Source organism: Corvus kubaryi, unplaced genomic scaffold, assembly GCF_017639235.1.
Source record: "Corvus kubaryi isolate FWS band 111438036 unplaced genomic scaffold, C.kubaryi_AGA036_p1.0 65183, whole genome shotgun sequence".
In the NCBI taxonomy this organism is placed as follows: domain Eukaryota; kingdom Metazoa; phylum Chordata; class Aves; order Passeriformes; family Corvidae; genus Corvus; species Corvus kubaryi.
In genome coordinates this window covers 1-18,846 of record NW_024581822.1, presented here as the reverse complement: position 1 = coordinate 18,846, position 18,846 = coordinate 1, and the positions used below count along the sequence as shown (strand labels likewise).

General features: G+C 34.7%; 1 protein-coding gene across 5 annotated transcripts in view; it reads left to right on the top strand.

Moving 5' to 3' along the window:
* The window catches only part of LOC121673096 (alpha-(1,6)-fucosyltransferase), an 84,206-nt gene extending 65,754 nt beyond the window's left edge, over positions 1–18,452 (top strand). For all 5 annotated transcript variants that reach the window (XM_042046143.1, XM_042046144.1, XM_042046145.1 and 2 more), the window contains 4 exons: positions 405–651; positions 1,847–2,023; positions 7,924–8,074; positions 11,773–18,452. In XM_042046143.1, coding sequence (XP_041902077.1) covers positions 405–651; positions 1,847–2,023; positions 7,924–8,074; positions 11,773–12,090 — 893 coding nt within the window. In that variant the 3' untranslated portion in view covers positions 12,091–18,452. The remainder of the gene's footprint in view (positions 1–404; positions 652–1,846; positions 2,024–7,923; positions 8,075–11,772) is intronic.
* The last annotated feature ends 394 nt before the right edge of the window (positions 18,453–18,846 follow it).

Sequence of the window (18,846 nt, the reverse complement as noted above, 5' to 3'; positions counted from 1 at the left end):
AATTTTTGAACAAGTAACTGAATTTTAGACATTATAGATAACCAGTCTGTCCCGATAAGCTTTAGCACACAGTAATGGTATAGTTGTATATAAGAAGGTATGAATATATGAACAGGAACACATTTAATAGTTAATTAACTACCAGCTGCTAAGAATTCAAGAACCTTCAATTTTGTTCTACTTTGAGTGCATTGTTAGATATAGTTCCTATATTAATCTAGTCTAAAACTGTGGTTTTTATTAGATTTGCTAATGCTATTTTGAAAAAGCAGAGCAAGGGTTAGGTAGTCTTTTTGAAATTGGAGATACAGATTAGTTGATATGTTTGGGGTATTATTTGCCAATGGTAAAGCTTATTAATAAAGTAAACTACTTGACTCATCTTAGTATGTATTTTAAAACAGGTGAGGCTAATGATAAGGATGTTCAGGTGGTGGAACTTCCCATTGTTGACAGCTTACACCCACGACCACCTTATTTGCCCTTGGCTGTCCCTGAAGACTTGGCTGATAGACTAATTCGTGTACATGGGGATCCTGCAGTGTGGTGGGTCTCACAGTTTGTGAAATACTTGATTCGTCCACAGCCTTGGCTAGAAAAAGAAATAGAAGAAGCCACAAGGAAACTTGGCTTCAAACATCCAGTGATCGGGTGGGTATTTCGTTTTCTTTTTAACTGTCTGTGCTTTAATATGTGTATGTAGTGATTCCTGTTCAGGAAGAAATGTTTCATGATGATAATCAGAGTCTCAAAGTATTTTGTGGGGAGAGGGTGATTCCTAGAGGAAGCTCTTATTTTTTAACTGTGCATAATACAAGTTGATTACAAGTACTTCTTCAGCACACTTGTCCACCTGTAGTTGGACAGATATATAAAAGGAAGCTCAATAGAAGGTTTTTTAACATGTCCTTCCACATCTGGTAATACAGGATTTCATTAATGTAATTGCCTTATAGCTTGTATTCCAGGCACTTAACTGTCTGGGTCTTCTTTCCAAATGCCAATAGCTTTTACATTTGAGGAAAAAAGGCTAAGCCTACATTTTACTTGCCACAACTCACAACTAATTTTATCACTGGCTGCATATGAACATGGCATGTGCCTTTCCCTTCCCTGCTGGTGTTTTCTCAATTGTTGTTTCTCGAAGGTAAAGATGAATTGGAAAGGTCTGTGTGGGGAGATACGTGGAGAAGGAAGAAAAGCACCTATGACTAAGAAAAAGCAGCTTGTGGGAGAAAGGTTTTGCCGTCATGTAGTGTGGAAAATGTTGCTGCTGCTGTGCTAGAGTCTGCTTCCTTTACCAGAATTTTCATTCAGTCCTCAACTTTCTTTTCAAGAAAGTTGAAAAGTGAAAGCACACAATAGGTTTGTCCAAGTGTTAGTTGGCTTTTGACCTTAAGTCGGTAGGGCACTTCACCAACGCTGTATCTGAAGACTTGTTACATTTCAAGGAGGTCAAAAAAATGCCTTTGTAACTACCTTAATTCAAACTATGCATTATGTGATGCAAATATTCCTATTTTCCTTTTGACCTGTATTGATCAAGCATTATCTGTCTACAGTAGATAACTTAGCCTTGTGCACAAAAGGAATGCCACCTTACATGCTATAATTCAATGTCCTTCATTCCTTTCTTTCAGTTACCCTTTGCCTTCCTTGTGAGATTATTATATTGCTTTTGAGAACAGACTGACATCTAACTTCATGTTGTCAGTGTGTCTTGATGGACATGGATGAGTTTTAATCCTTCCTTTTTTTATGTAGGGATTCAATTTAAAATTTCCTTTGCTAAAGTATGTGTAGTATTTATAAATAAATGTAATTCCTAGTTTCTACCTTTTTCCAGTGTTCACGTCCGAAGGACAGACAAAGTAGGGACAGAGGCAGCATTTCACCCCATTGAAGAGTACATGGTACACGTGGAAGAGCGGTTTGAACTTCTTGCTCGCAGGATGCATGTTGATAAAAAAAGAGTGTATTTGGCTACAGATGACCCTTCATTGTTGCAAGAGGCAAAGTCCAAGTAAGATGAATTATGTTTGTATTACAGTTCCTTCCAGTTACCTTTACAATTTCTGACTATTGCGCACACAAGTTTTAGTGTAGGTGGTTTTTTTATCCTTTATTCAGTTAAGATTGCATTTCATTTTCCAGTCATTTCAATTTCTCTCTCAGATATGTGTTTTTGGGATTTTTTTTCTCCCAAGTATGCTTTTCAAAGCTTAATGTTAAAAATCTAGAAGAGTTGAGCAAGATACCTGTGATTATGTAAAAACAAACTAATGATGTAGAAGGAAGGTAAATATAAATAATATATGTATAAATAATATAAATATAATAAATACACAAATTCTTATTGAACATACATATTAAAAATAAACTACTTAGGAATATTGTAAAAACTGGTAATATATTAAAAAGCATCACCTGTCCAAAAAACACCAATCTGTGAACAGTTGACAGAGGAATTTTTATAAGTGAAAAGCTGATGATGAAGCTCTTCCCTCTTTCAGAAGGACTTCTATGGTGATAACATAGAAGACTTTCACCCTACATGTTGAATAATTTTGTCCTTTAATATATGTGAGATTCTCAACTTCTTAGAGTGTCTTTGTCCCTTTCTTTGCTCTGTGCCCTCTTCTAGCTCTCTAGATATGGATACATAGTAAATGTTCATTTACTCCTACGTGGCCTGTATTTCCTTGTAAATTAATACTTCTAATTAATTAATTAATACTTTTTTAAAATCAAGGCAACTTGATTTTAAAGTTGATCAAAGTAGTGGCAAATTTTTGAACTCTTCTATTCTTTATGACATTCTTGGAAAAATATAAAAGGTAACATACTACATAACAGATTTTCTTTGGACATGCAAGGTAAGCAGAAAATGTTATTTTGTAGTAGAAGAATTTTCTACAGCATTGAAAACCTGTCTATTTCAACTGTGCTGTTTCTGTTTTTCTTTCCTATCTATAAAAGGCTGCTGTTTAAAATTATGGTGTTTTGTAAAAACTGAATGAACAAACAAACTCCAGATGATGGCAACCTAATCCTTCCTTTTCTGTATGTGTAGAGGCAAGAACAATAGCAGAAACAATGATAGCATTTAAAATGCAAATCTAAACAATGAAAAGACAGGTAATACAAAGTTGAGATTATAATACTTAATTCATTATATTGTCCTAAATAACTTTAATAACTGTTTGTAACTTAACAGAATCCAATATTGATGTAACAATATTAGTTATGCATTTTTATTTTTGTTTAACTTTCAAGCCTTACCATTCTTTGTGAATAATGAGATGCTCTCCCTGTAAACATATCATCCCAATTTTACAATAGCAACAAAAACTAATGTAGAATTGTAACTTGTTCAGTACAACAATACTGAATTTTATTAAGAATTACAGCTCAAGTCCATACCAAATCACAATTTTACTTTAATATGGTAAGATACAGCTCAGTAGTACAGCATTAATTTTATGTTTTCTTCATAAAAGGCATAGAATCTGTAAGTAGTGAGGAACTTTTCATGTGTTACGGCTGAGTTTTCAGGTCACAGCTTACACTGAAAGATAATTTCCTTCGTTGCTTGCACCCTACTGTTGCTTGCAGCTTCAGATGCCTTGAGTAGAAGGCGTTTGAAACTTCCTGTGATTTCAGAGAAGGCAGGATGCAATTTGATGTTTGGGCATTTAATAGCATCTGAAGGCAGGTTAAGGTCATGTTTTGGCAGTAAAGAAGCTTTTCCTCCTCTTCTTGTGAAATCAACTATAGATTGGTTTACACTTCTGACAGAAATGTTCTAGTCACATTGAACTACCGAGCTTTGATAGAAACAGCTGTCACATTGCAGTAGCTTATGTTGCATTCATTATTTGGTGCAGTAATATTAGTAAGTCCTAGATACTGTATCTCTACATGAGAGTGACTGGCTGTCAAACAGCGTTGGCACTTAAGTAAAGAAAATCTAGCCAACATTCACATGAATAGGCATGTTGTTTCTAGCAAGAGAAGTATTTTAAACTATTCATAGTCATGAAAACAGAAATGTTTTGACTTAAGTTTCAGAAACTTCCCTTGCAGTCAGATGTCTACCAACTGCAAGTACAGTAGTAAAGATAGTGCAGTCACTACCACCAGTTTGTAGAGTGTTTGTGTTCTATTTCCAGAAGAAGGAAAGAAGTGACATATTTTCAGAATTAGGATTATGTAGAACAACTTTAGTAGAGAGTAGCATGGTTGAGAGTTCAGCAACTGCAATGATCAGACGATTAAAGCATGTGACAGCTTCTGGTATTTATCTTAGATAAGTGATGTGTTAGGGATGGTGTAAATTGCTTTCTCTTTGGCTGATTTAATCGTTTTCACATGCAAATTTTTGAATATCTGGTATATCTATTTCTAGTCTATAATACTACTTGAAGTATCTTCTCTCTTTAGGGTATTCAAAATAATACAGATGACATATACATACATTTTTAAGATATCATATTTAACGTGTTTCTGGTTTGTATATGAACCTATTTAGGTGTCTTTCTCTTGTACATGAACACAAAAATTCAGCAAATATTATTCTTCCTTCCAGAATGTCTACCTGTAAAGTCATCTTTATTTTCTTTTTTCTCCTTTTTTTTTTACTGTTTATTTACTTCCACAGTAGCAGGTTAATGTCTCTTCTCCCTTTATCCTATCTGTAGTTTGGCCAACCCTCCCCACATAGTATGCCTGATACATAGAATTCAGCAGTGCTTCAAAGTACTAGAATCTGATGAACAGCTCATATCTTTTCCAATTTTTTTTAGAGCACCTGTACATAGGTTTTAAGAATCTATCAGATAGCTTTAGAAGAACTGGGTATTATTTTTAGATATGTGGAAGAGATACACTATATATATGTAATCCAATACAAAGGAAACAGAGTTGTGCCAGTTTCCATTATTTGGTTTTATCTTGGAACAGGCTGCCCAAGGAAGTGTAATACCACTGTCCCTGGAGGTATTTAAAAGTCATGTACATGTTGCACTTCCAGGACGTGGTTTAGTGGTGAACTTGGCAGTGCTGGGTTTATAGTTGGACTCAATGGTCTTAAAGGTCTTCTCCAACTTAAATGATTCCTGGGCCTTTCCTGTTTCAGAAAAGAGACTGTGAGTAAAGCTAGGAGGCATCCTACACAACATTGTGTTTCAGTGATTCTGTCAATAAAAATATGACAACTTACTATGTATGATTCATTTTCTACACATTCAGGAATCCTAGTAATGGGTTTGTGTCCACGTTCTACTTAAAAAGAAAAAAAATTCCCCAAAAACTTACAGTTAAAGTATTACATTATTCATAGTATAAATACAGATGGAAAATGGAATGAAAGGAAGCAAGAGCTAACTATAGAGCTTTGGTAGTTTGATTTTCTTTCTTCTTTGCAGTCATTGTGGCAAGAATAGCTTCAAATAGAATCTACAGCACTGTAGGGAGTGGGAAGGAAAATTAAACCTCACCTGAAGTCAGTGGGCCACATACAGTTTGAGAGGAGTGTGCATCTGGCCTTTTTCTGTATTTTTCTTTATGCTCTGCTTTCAGCATGTGTTGGAGACAGGGTAGTGAACCAGAAGGTTCTTTGGTCACACTAAGTATGGCTGCTATTTCACTCATATTTTAAAAGAGACCTCTTCTCCCAAGCATGAATGTAGCGTTGTGTGTGTGGGAGACAACATAAAAGTGCTTGTTTGAAAGCTGAAAAATGTGAGTAGATAAATTACAAGCTTTGATGACTGTTTTGAAGAGTGGGCTCTGAAACCGTTGGTTAGATGAATTTGGATCAACTTTATAAAATGGAATGAAAGGCCAGATCTAAAAGCATCTCAGAGACTGGTTCCAGAATAAAGGAAAGAAGGAGAACATTTTAAATATATGCATTAAAAGATGCGTAAATAATTCTGACCTTTTGTTTTTTACCACATCCAATATGACACTTTTTCCCCTGTGCTTCATTCCTTAAAGTTATTAGAGTGATCTTTTGCTAATAAGAAATCAGATTCTTCAAGAAAAGTTCTTTTGTATCTGCTCAGCATGTGGATTCTGATTTTTGAAGTCTGAAGGAAGTGATTAATTTTAGTGGTATTCCTGATACCAAGAACTTGCAAAGGGGTGTGCAAATATCTTTACCATGTTTATTGTCCCTAGAAATGCCATCTCCTATTAAATGTTCTTTGTGTTGCTCCACTCAGAGTTGTTTACTGAGATAAGACTGATGCTTATCTCTGTTTCTCAGCTAGTTCTTAGAGTAGAGGATGACGTATTTCCTTTTGGTCTGTACTTTTTTTTTCTTTAAAAAAAAAATAGGAATATGATTAACACAATGGAAATTGGAATAGAATGTGTCCCAAATATTGTGGTGTCATCTGTTGGGTTTTGAGAGCTAGTTAAATATTGACAAAAAAATGCTAGACATGAAAAGATCAGAAAGTTAAAATTGTGAAAGAGTTCCTACTGAAAAAAACTATTTATAGCTTCATATGCTTCTGTAATTTCTCAGAAGGGGTATTATCAGTTACTCTAATATTATTTCCACCCTCTCTTTCTTTTTTTTTGTTGGTTTTGTTTTGTTTTTTCTTGTTTTTTAATATAGTAGGAACTTTCCCTGACATTCATGATCAGGTACACCCATACATTCCACATCAAACGTGGGCATTTTGCATACAGTTTTTTGATTTGCTTTTGAGATAAATTTGCTGATTTGGTAGTCCCAAAAGCCAGCTATAGTTGTCCATTTCACTTTCGAAGACAGTTTCTTCATATTTTTAACATTGAAATGGAATAAATTAGGCATGTTCTTACAAATGTTATATTGGCTGCCTTGCTCTCTTGTGAAATGTATTATTTATATTTGCAATGAAGTTATAAATTTGAAAAAAAAGCTTTTATATATATATAGTTTTGTTTTATAGTAAGTTGTGTAGTTGAAATTTTGTAGTTGGCTGGTTAGTTATGCGAGTTGCACTTCATGATTGAAATATAATTGTTGTGTAACAGCAATGTAGTTACTACCTTTGTTACATCTGTAATAATTGTCTTTGGTAGGAGGCTGACTGAAAATTTAATTATTCATGCTCCTTGCCACAGTTTCTTTCAGATTTCAGTTACCCAATACAGAAGTGTAAATTTTTTGAGAAAGACCATTATTTTCCAGTATTTTTTAAAGGATTTTTTTTTTATTTTTAAGTTATTGCTACATGATAAAATCTTTTATTTTAATATAACATAAACTAAGGTTTTATATTTCAAATAAAATATTTTGACTTAAAGTAGTACTTTTTTTTTTTTGTAGTAAGTCAGGAAAAGTGTATTGGCATGGAGTTTTACATTTATTTCCTTTTGACCAGTGAATTGGAAAATTTGTTCTCCATATGGTCTTAAGAACTGGGAAAGACTTTTTAAATTCTTTTCATTAGTTTACATGCCTTTATTTAATATGTCCCTTTTACAGGTGACTGGGTTTTTTTGCACAGTGTCCTAATCAGTGTCTAATAGTATGGTAAGAAATGTAGTCTAGTAAAGTCAGAATCCTGTATCCTATTTAGCAGTAGAGAAAACTAAGTGGTCTGACTATATTTCATCTAAAATCAGCATCATTTACAGAATGTGGTATATACTTCCTGATATTTCTTTCACTTCTTCTACTTTGTTATGTATCAGACAGACTTACAGCATCTTTGTATTTAAATTTTTTTCTAGATGAAGAGAGGGCATGCTTGGAGGCAGCAGTAACATTCTAGAAGCTTCAGCAAAATTGTAATTAATTTCCTGTAAAGCAGAGGCTCACTTAAACAAATTAACAACCTTATCTTGCAGCAGAGGTAATGCTTCTTAAAAAAATAAAAATGAACAGAACAATGCTATTAACTGTGCATTGTATTTTCACAGGTATCCAAATTATGAATTTATCAGTGATAACTCCATATCCTGGTCAGCAGGACTGCATAACCGATACACCGAAAACTCCCTAAGAGGTGTCATTCTGGATATTCACTTCTTGTCTCAGGCAGACTTCCTGGTCTGCACATTTTCATCCCAGGTAAAGTGCAATGCAGATACAATGTAGATTATATGTAACAGTTCTAAATCATCGTTTTCTTCTTGTTTCTGTTTATAAAAATCTGTTTTAAGATTAAAACCACAGCAAAAAGTCACCAAGCAGGATTTTGTGACTGATGTGTTGATCCCTCTAATTCACATATGGCAAGATTTCAATCAGATTGAATGTTTTTACTTGCTGTTGTCGTTATTCTCTTAGGTGACACAATCACACATGATTTTACTATTAGATGGAAGTGGATACAAAAATCAAAAGTTAAAATTCACATAAAAACTAAATGCTTTCCACAGCCTCAAATGTAAATTGTCTGCTGCACTGCAATGAAAAATAGGTAACAAGCATAATATTAATATTAATATATGGTCAATACAGTGATATATTGTCTTTGACAGGCATAATTCTTAATAAAATTGCTGTAGCAAGAAGACAGCAAAACAACAAAAAGTACAGAAAAGTCTCTTATCCCTCAATCATGCTTGTGCGTATTTTTTTACCATTTTATTTACCACTTTATTTACCATTCACCGCATCCTGTTCAGAGAATAACATTTTATAGCATATTTAAAGATTATTAATATAGGCTTTTTCAGACCAAAGACATGAGTAAAATCCAAAGTAAAAATCTTCACTAAGAAGAGCTGTGAGGAGCCATCCACTTTAATAATAATAGTTTGATTTAACTGAAGTACATCCACTGAATGCATATCACAGTGAAAGAGGTGAAACCTACAGCTGTATGTCTTAAATGCAACATGTGCATTGGTGTAGAGACAGTTCATGGTCTGAAGGGACAATTATATGGTCTTGGGTCAAAACATAATGAAAAATCTGTAACATTTTCTGCTATTGTTGTATTCAGATGGCTGTGTTAAAAGTGATAAATGTTTGCTTTAAGTAAACCCCTGGTTATAAACGTAGTTAAGATGATACAGGTTGATCAAGATCTCTGGAGGGCATCTGATACAACCCCCTTCGAGGGTACCTTTGTGGTACATGGTGTCTTTGAGCTCAACTCACATTCTGTTTCACCACGCATTTGACAATAGACTTGCTTATTGGATAACGTATTTGGTTTTCCAGAGTTGGAGAAAATTCTACTGAAGTATAGGAAATCCAGTGTTAGATTGTTACTGTCAATATCTGGACTATGAATTTGGTCCAGTAATTTACTTAATTTTTTCTAGGCAATTTCTTGTGCTTTAATAATTCTATCTCCTCAAAAATAATTTAATACCAGTTTTTCTGGGCATGCAACAATGTGGGTCTCTACAGAATCTTCATATATTGGGCTTTTCTAAGGTCTGTTGCAAGTTTTCCCACCATTCATAAAGTTTTCTTTTTATGGATTTAAAATTTGATTCTCTAATATTTGCATTGCTATGCCTGTCCTTCCATCAATTAAATAAACCATTTGATAGTCACGTTGGCCTTGAAGGTAAGCAAAATAAGGCCATTAATGACCATCTTCTGTCCAATAGGTATGAACAGAAAATAAGGTTAAAAATGTATTCTTACGTATTTCCAATGTGGTTTTTGGGCTTTCTCATTAATCAATTCTATGCTGACTTTTTTTTTCCATTTTGCCAAAAAGAGTCTAAACTTCATTACAGAGATATTAAGAGAAAATGGTGCTACATGTGAATAGAATCAGGAATTCCCCTGTAGTAATTGGGTTTTATGGTGCTGAAACCAGAAGAACAGTGGTGTAAGCTGAAGAAGAGATATTTCATTAAAATACTGTTTTTAAGGAATTAGTCCCATCATAACGGAGAGTCAGGGGAAACAACCTACCTTGACACTGTATTTCAGCAATGTCACATTAATTGAATAGACTAATTAATTAATTAATTTTATAGAAAAGCTGCATGGTAGTTACACAAATCATAACACAGTAGGAGAATTAAGATTACAAATTACAGCAAAGATTTTTTTTGGTTTCTTCAGTCTTGATTTAGATGAAATTGTAGCTCCTTCTGACTGATGTATTTTTCTTCATAACTTCGTTTCTTTCCAGAATTTATTAGTCTTTGTATTTTTCATTGTACATGTAAGTATACAGGCTGCAGAACAAGGGATCTGGCAATAAAAAATGGGAGGCTGGCTTTAGCTATATTTCTGCATGTGCATATTTTGCCTGCTGTCCTCAACAGTTTACAGTTTAGTTACCCAGGTTTGGTGCTACAAAGAAAACAATTGCTGAGCGGAGCTGTTGAATGTTTTGTGTCAGATATGCAAGTCACACATGCTAAAAGCATTTCTACTGAAAAGATTTTAAATTTTTGTAGTGTGTATTCTCTGCATCTGCTTCCTGGGGTACACACACATGCAGAGAACAAAACCAAAATAGTCACAGAAGCTATAAAATAAATAGTCTTCTGCAAATAAATGGGTAGTCAAATTTGTTTCTATATTACAGTGTAATATAGTACCAGTGTAACAGGTACTTTGAAATAATTAACTTCAGCCTGATCATCTGAAAGGTACTTCTGAAAAAAGTTCAGATGCAGAGGGATAAAAGGAAATCTATTACATTTTTAAAGCCAATGCCTCTCTCAAAGGAGCTAGGAAAGTACAAATACATCTAGTATGACTGATCAAAGTTCTATTCACTGTATCTTCAAAGGGAGAAAATAAAAGTAAAATCAAGCTTTGCTATATTAACATAGACTGAAAGTTATTAAAAAGCTTAAATGCTCCTTCATATTGAAGAAATCTGCTGTATTGTTAATCAACTTTTATCAAACTTATGCAAAATCGGAGAAAGATACAGTAATGGAAGTCAGAAGTCAGAAAACTCACAGTAGCCAAGGCGGACACCTGACAGAGAAGAGCTTTCTAGCCAGTTGCTGAAAAGAGCTTTTTTTCATAAGCCTTTTGTGCTTCTGGCAACTCTGAGAAATACAACATAATTCTGACGTGGGACTGTGTGTTCAGTCTGGTGAAAATTCCCTTCATAAAATGGGACACAATGGCAAGTAAAAGTGCATCTTTCTTCCCACCAATGTAGTTATTGCCTTGATGGAATTCTCTTGTCGTTTACTTGTCTTCTAAGTTGCCAACAGTCACAATACTATCACTATTCTAATATAAACAGCATTTTAAAGCCTTGGACTTCTGGAACTGTTTGGTTGTGAAAATTTGAACTTCCCTTAGAAAAGTAAATGCAAGGCCTCGTTATTGCACGATAAATTTTGAAAATGTAAATTCAAAGGGAAGTAAAATACAATTTTTAGTAGTAGTAGTATTAGAAAAAGAAAACTAATTTGCTTTTATATCTGATTGGCTACAGATCATTCATTTTAAAAAGCTGAATAGCTAGTGTTCATGTAGATGTTTTCATTTTATACCGAAGAGTAGACTGTACTAATTATTTACCTATTTATTTATTTGTTTATCAAATCTAATCACCAGAGGCCTAATTAAGATTCTCCAAAATGTCATGTTTTTTGTTAGTAAAGATGCAGGGATTCTGTGGTTTTTTTGGTGGGTGTTTTGGTTTGGTTTTTGATTTTTTGGGGGCTGTTGGTTGGTTGGTCGGTTGGTTAGTTGTTTTTTTTTTTAACCCGGACATTCCAGAACCTGATCTTCTTGGGAAATATTACTTTACATTGGTTGTTGATTTCTATGGTATATTTCAGTCACACACAATATTAATGACTTCTGTTTTTATTTCTAAGGTTTGTCGAGTTGCCTATGAAATTATGCAGACGTTGCATCCAGATGCTTCAGCGTATTTCCATTCTTTGGATGATATCTACTACTTTGGGGGACAGAATGCTCACAACCAGATTGCTATTTATGCTCATCATCCACGAACTGCTGATGAAATTCCTATGGAACCTGGAGATATAATTGGAGTAGCTGGAAACCACTGGGATGGTTATTCAAAAGGCATCAATAGGAAATTAGGAAGAACAGGCCTGTACCCATCCTATAAAGTTAAGGAGAAAATTGAGACAGTCAAGTATCCTACATACCCAGAGGCTGACAAGTAGATTAAAAAGAAGACATTCAGCAATTATTATAAAAAAGACTCAATTTTGATTGGTTCAAACCAGTCAACAACACACTAACTATTGATTTCTATGGGATTTGAATTTGCATTTTATCATGCAGTTAAAATCAAAGCCTTTGCAATGAAACTGGATCAGAAGTTGAGAACAAGTGGATGGGCTATTACCTGAACTTACTCTTAAACATTTTTGTTACATGCACTCTCACACATGCACACACAAACCCACGTACAACAGGAAAACTGTTGTTTTATACTTCTTGTCTCTTTCCAGGAGTTGTCCCAGTCATTAGTCTTACGTGAGCTTCGGGCTCTTTTCTCCGCCATTAATTGACAATAATGTTCAGACTTATAACACTGCCACATTGTGTAATTTGAGTGACATGAACATATTTTGTATGTGCAAAATTTGAAACATGGTGCCTATATTTGAAAAGTTTGTGACCTTTTTAGAAGAGCCATGCCTATTTCACTATGGGCAAGAGTCAACTTTCATCTGGTGTTACCGTGACCACTGAACTTGCTTCAAACAACAGAATCAGATTTCAGACTAGATTTCTTTACAAGTTTGGGGTTTTTTTAGCATTCCATTGATTATTTCTCATCATTAATAAAATAAAGGTTACATTCAACAATAAAGTCTCTTAGGAACTTTTGTAAACAATGCCATGAACAGATTCTTTAGTACTGGTAATTTCTGGACATTGCCTTTGATTGAAAAAAACCAACAACACAAAATCCGCAAACTAAGGAAAAAGTAGCCAGAGTTTCATTGAATTTTAGACACTTGTGTAGTTCAACAGTTGTATAGGGCACAGTGCTGCTTAGCTTTGTGGACAGTAGGTAACAGCAGAATTACTTCAGTGGCTAAATTGCTTACATTTACCCTCTAACACTATTTTCTTACCCTTTCTCTTCTGAAAATAATTCGTGCTTTAGGGTATTATGGATGGCCACTTAGCATTCTGGCATTGAATGTAATTACTTTTGAGTAAAATACTGCAGGTTATCCCGTTTATAGAACCTGTCGATCTGGACTACTTTAAAAAAAAATCTAACAGCTTACCCAAAAATAGTAGGTTTCAAGAAAATATACAAGGATGAATTTTTATGCATGTCATAAGATTGTTATTAATTCTTAGTGTTTTGAAGTCTGTTGCTAGTCAGCTCTCTATTAAGAAAAGAGGTAATTTACAAAATAATTTTACAAACAAATTCATAGATTTCATGGTTGTGTATATATATATAATATGTAAGATAGCAAGAAATTGTTTCCAAATAAAAAGAATATATTAATAGTATTTTATTGGTTCTAGTGGAATCCAGTTTGGATCACTAGCAGTGCTGAAAATGTTTGCTATTCAGAGACTGAGAAAATGCCATGTGAGTAAAGGTTAAAACAGCATGGCTAGTTGACCTTAGCAAAGCAAAAGTATACTTAATTATGTTTATGAATAGACCAAGGACATTGTTAACATAATGAATGGATGCACTTGACCATGAATACATTTTAGACTGAAAACTAGAAGGAAGTCTCTGGCAATGTGCAGTTCAGCAGCAGGCTTCCAATTGAAATGGTGGTGAGATGGAACTGGATTGTTGTGTGAAGGAATTACAAAGTAGTACTTGCTGACATTACTTACAGGACTGATCCTGTAGATCCCCTCCAGTAAGGTGTTCCTCAACTGAAAAATTATTTTGTGTCTTGAAAAAGAATAACAAAATCAAAGTTGAAAAACTCTGGGGAAAAAAGATAGATTGATCATAGTGTTAAATAGACATATCAGTAAAAATGAGCATAGATACCAAATGAGATTTAAAGACTGATTGAAGGATAATGGAAAATTAGAAAGACTGTCCAGGAAGTGCTAAAGGTGACAAGGTCACCTTTAAAAAAAGGTAATTTTTGCAACAAAAGGTATCTAGAATCAACTGGTGTTTCTATGTCTTGAAGCTGCTAAGGAAGCAGCTTTATGACAGTAGTTTCCTGTTCAAGTGATGCTGGTAAATTTTCCACTAGTTCAGGCAAATATGGTATTTCAGAGGTACAAATGTAGGCTAAATTATAACTTTTTTTTTTTTTACTTTATTTTCAATTGTACATATAAAACTACTACTACTTTCCTTTTCGACTTGAAAAAAGATCTAAACCCACGAACATTTCTTCCTCAATAATTAAGTCAATGCATTTTATTTTTGGGAAAAACTAGTTTAATTGTTTCTCCACAAATACTACATTAACTTAATTGATATTTAGAGATTTTGAAAATGTTTTAATTTTTAAGCTATTTACATAGAGCTTCAGAGCCCATCATTTTTAGTTCATTTCTGAGAGTGTGATTCAGAAATAATATTCATAAATAAATTAACATGAAAATTTTGCCATAATCAGGTAACTCAGTTGAAAATACAACAAAAGAAGATAAATAACAGAATATCTGAGATGAGCCCAAAGGCAAGAGCAGATCTTCTGGTGTGGTAATGAGAGAACTGAAAACACTGATGTTGTAGAAGATGTACCTATTTAGTGTGGCAATTCTTCAGCAGACTGTATCTGACAAAATATTGGCAAGGTACACATGCCTCCTTACATATTCTGAGTACCTAATGAATAATTAGGTCATCGTCTTTGAGAAAACGATCATGAAATGATACAGAATTATAGCATTACTGTTAATAATTCAGAAATGTACTAATGCAGATGCTATGATCTTATTCCCCAGGGTTATATGATCCTCTAGTGCTGAAAATTCAGTATTTCTCAGAGGAAGAAATCTAGCAATACCCTGCTTGCTAGATGCGTGTTTCTAGAGATTTGTTTCCTTTAAGACTACCAATTAGTTATATCTTGGAATCCTGAGACATTGGTACATTAAAACTGATTTTGTTTTATATTAACAAAATAAATATTTGAGACTTTATTCTCGGTGTACAGTGGCAAAGGATCCATGGGTACATGGAAAAGAGACGCCCAGATTTTGGTAGTGGCTCACAGAAAAGTGAAATAATAGGAAATAAAAATTTTGTCTCAGATACTTGGGAGAAAACTGAATCTTTTGAAGGCTGTGAACTCATTAAGGTACTAGCCAGAAAGCTTGCGAGGAAGCAAGCATACGTTGTGTTTGTTCTGTTTACCTTGTAGCCCTGCAACAATCTAGTCTTGTAACTTTTGCCTCATACCAAACCATCTTCTCTGACATCCATAAAACAACAAGCTTTCATACTGCCTTAAACAATTGCTGTTTAATTAAAATTTTCCTCTCTAAGAAACATTGGTGTGAACGTGTGCATATGCATGTTGCATACATAAAACCCAATATGAACAGCGCTCTTTTGTTCTTTGCTGTTTTACATTATCACTGTCGCATTCTCTGGAAAAACTGACTTGCCAGGTAAATGTAGTCTCTGGAAGCTTCATATTCTACATGCTGCTTGGAAGCTAAGAAATTTATTCTGAGTGGTTCAGTTAACTGGTCTTCTGTGACATCGATGTGCCACTGACCTGAGTTCTGTCCTTGATTTTCAGCTCAGCCCATGGTCAAATGTGTGGGATTTACAAGCTGTCTCTTCCAACATCCTGCCCATGTGAACTGCTGAGTATTATGGATTTGTTCATGAAGGATGATGTTTTATTTCAAAGTTTTTACATATTTTTAAATGCTTACCTTCAGATAAGTCTTTTGTTTACCCCTTCTATCACTGAATTTTAAGAAAACCTTAAGGAAAACAGGGAGATTTTTCACCTTTACCAATTTTCAGAAAGGAGAACTGATGATACCTTTTTTACAGAGAGATATTCACAATGTAAATGTTTCCTTCATAATGGGTTTTATGTTTCTTTGGTACGCAATTATAAAATAAGGCTCTTCTGAGGTAGGAACATTATAGAAAATAAGTGGAAAATTTTCATGACAAATTCTAGTTAGGGGGAGGGAGATTTTTCTTCATTCCGGTCGAGTACTACCTACCGTTTGGAACCTTTTCATAACAGTGAATTGAACTTGGTTTTTCCAGGTCATTAGTTTCTTCACAATGTAATTTCTGATGTGACTGAGGAACCAGATAAAAATAATTTGCTTAATTTGGGAAATGGGAAGGAGAGAGAGTCTAGTAACACATGATATTGTGCTTTTAATTTGAGTTGCTATATCATCTTGTAAAGCCACAAATAAATATTTCAGTACTGGGTTAAGGACCTCTGCCAGTGAAATCATACTGCTATTGTGAGAAATACATAGAATTTGCAACCCTCCTTTTTAATTTTTGCCTAATACCAGTCGCAGTCGTGTATAAACATGGTCATATTCTGATTGTTGGGTTTTTTTATATTACAGTTTCATTCCGATTTTGGTGGCCTGGGAGCAGGTTGTCAAGGGGTTCAAAAGATTGTGTGGTTTTCTTATTGTATAGAATTAAAATTGTATTTAAAGCTCACTTAAATTCTAATTCCCTTAGGTGCCCCTAGAATTGTAATTGTAGTCTCCAGACTTTGGTCGAGGTCCTCTCTATGTAAGCTTACATGGAGCAAGACTGAAGCAAAGAAAGTTATTTATAAATATGAACTGCTTACAGGTTGTGTTTGACTTCATAGTATCCTGTTCATTTCTAAAAAGCATGAAACATGGCACTGCATGATGCAAATAAGAGGACAGTATAAAATTCCCAAGTCTGCAGAAAAGAATTGCTTCTCTGTTTGCCTGCATCGCTGGTTGCATTCGCTGTGTACAAGATTATTGAGGAAGTACGTAAGGCAGAGGTCTTTCAGCATTACTACAGAATCCTGTGCACTGATGTTTGCTGGTCTTTAGCCCTCTCAGTACTGTGCACAGACAATGCTGGTGATGTTTGCTGTTCAGTGGAATCCCTTTATTTTTTGTGCTTGTTTCCTTTGACTCAGCTTGTCGGCGGAATCCTATTGCCACTGCAGTTCAAACAAGTTTGGATTAATGTAAAGGCCTGTCAGTTGTTTGCACAGAAATGTCTTTGCCATTGCTCAGAATTAAGGTCACACTTGGGCTGACTCCTCGGGAGGTGCTCTTGAGGGAAGGAGCTGTCTCCAGTGCACTGTACTGTACATGTTCTATAACTGCTGGCAGTATGTGTACTGGTTTTACTTTCAGTTTTGCATGATTTTTCCACTTTATCCAGACTCAACGTTTTCTTTTCATTTTAGTATATTTGTGAAGGGTTTTCTAGAGGATGGTGAGATGAAGTCCCAAATGCCCTACATTTTCTTTAAGAAGTGTAACAGACCCCATCCCATTTCCTCTTAACTGTCTTAAAGATATCCTTAAGTTGCACCATTTTAATAGAAGCAGCTAGGTTGATGTTTCCTGAAGACTCTGCATTTTTTTGCCCTTCCATTAGCCCTGCCACCTACTTGAATCTGATCCTGATCTACTGTGGTTATATGAACCTTCTTCAAACCTTTCTGCTTCACATATTTTGAGTTCCTTACCCAGTTGTCATTACTTGACCAGGATTCCAAGGGACTATTCTGTATTTGGTTTTTCATAATAACATGTGAAATTATATTTCTGGCAGATTTGTGGTTTTGTTTTTATTTTTTTAAAATGTGTTTTTATGTCGTCCCTCATTAGTATAGTCAAAGATCCAAAGGGGAAACAACTATAATCTCATGCACCTGATAAGTGTTTAGAAGGCTTACAAGGCATAGAAATTCCTTTAATAGTAAGGTTTACAGCTCATACCATGACAAGTATCTTGACCACATGAAAGATGTATTTTCATAGCATTCCCTATTCATTTTTGGCTAGTGCTTATTATACACTAATGCCTGCAGCTTAATTTGCAAGAGACACAATGTGGATGCAGTCTTTTTACAGGACCATGCAGCTTAATTTGCTACTCCTCGGCCTTGGATTCCTTTATTTTAACTTAGTGTTCCTCTCTGGCAAATTTGTGGGTTTTTTGGTGTAATACAGCTGCACTGTTCTCAGTTAATTAGTCCACTCCAAGCAGAGCCATGAGGATATTGCAGCTCAGCTGTGAGAAGCCACTAAATGTAGAGATTGCTGTCCAATGTGGCTGTCTACAGAAGATCCATCTTTTTAAGAAGCCAAGTACATTTGCTGATACCTCTCCAAATAGTAGCAAACTGGAAGAATGGAAGGAAACCAAAAACCAGGACATCCTACTAGCTTCTTTGGGAATGAGAAGGAATTGGGCCTGTGTTATGTTGGTGGGAGTAGTTCTCTTTAGTACTTCAGCTTATTGCTGGAGAATGACCTGTGATGATGAGTTTATAATTCTAAATCTCTGGTCAGTTTGTAACATCTATAAGATTTTGTTTTCACTTGAGAATAAAATTGTTATACACAATAAGTTCAGATTTGTGGAATGTCGCGGGTTCGGTTTGTAACCGGGCAGAAACACCAATTTAGTGTAGTGGTTTGGTCCAAAATACTCATTACTGTTTATCTGCTGTGAGATAAGAATTAGGAGAAATGCAAAACAGGCACCAAACTTGAAAGAATATAAAGAAGTTTATTAACAGACCTAAAAGAAGAAAAAAAAATTATACCACCTTCAGAACTCTCCTCCTCCCCCCACCTTCCTCCCTTCTCCCACTGACAATGTGAAAAGACAACCCTTAAGATGTTCAGTCTGTTTACCACTTCCATAATAACCTTGTTCAGTCCATTTAGAAAGAGAAGTCTCTTCTTGCTCATGCTATGAAAACATTATCACAACGAGACAGCCGCCCACTTCCAAATAT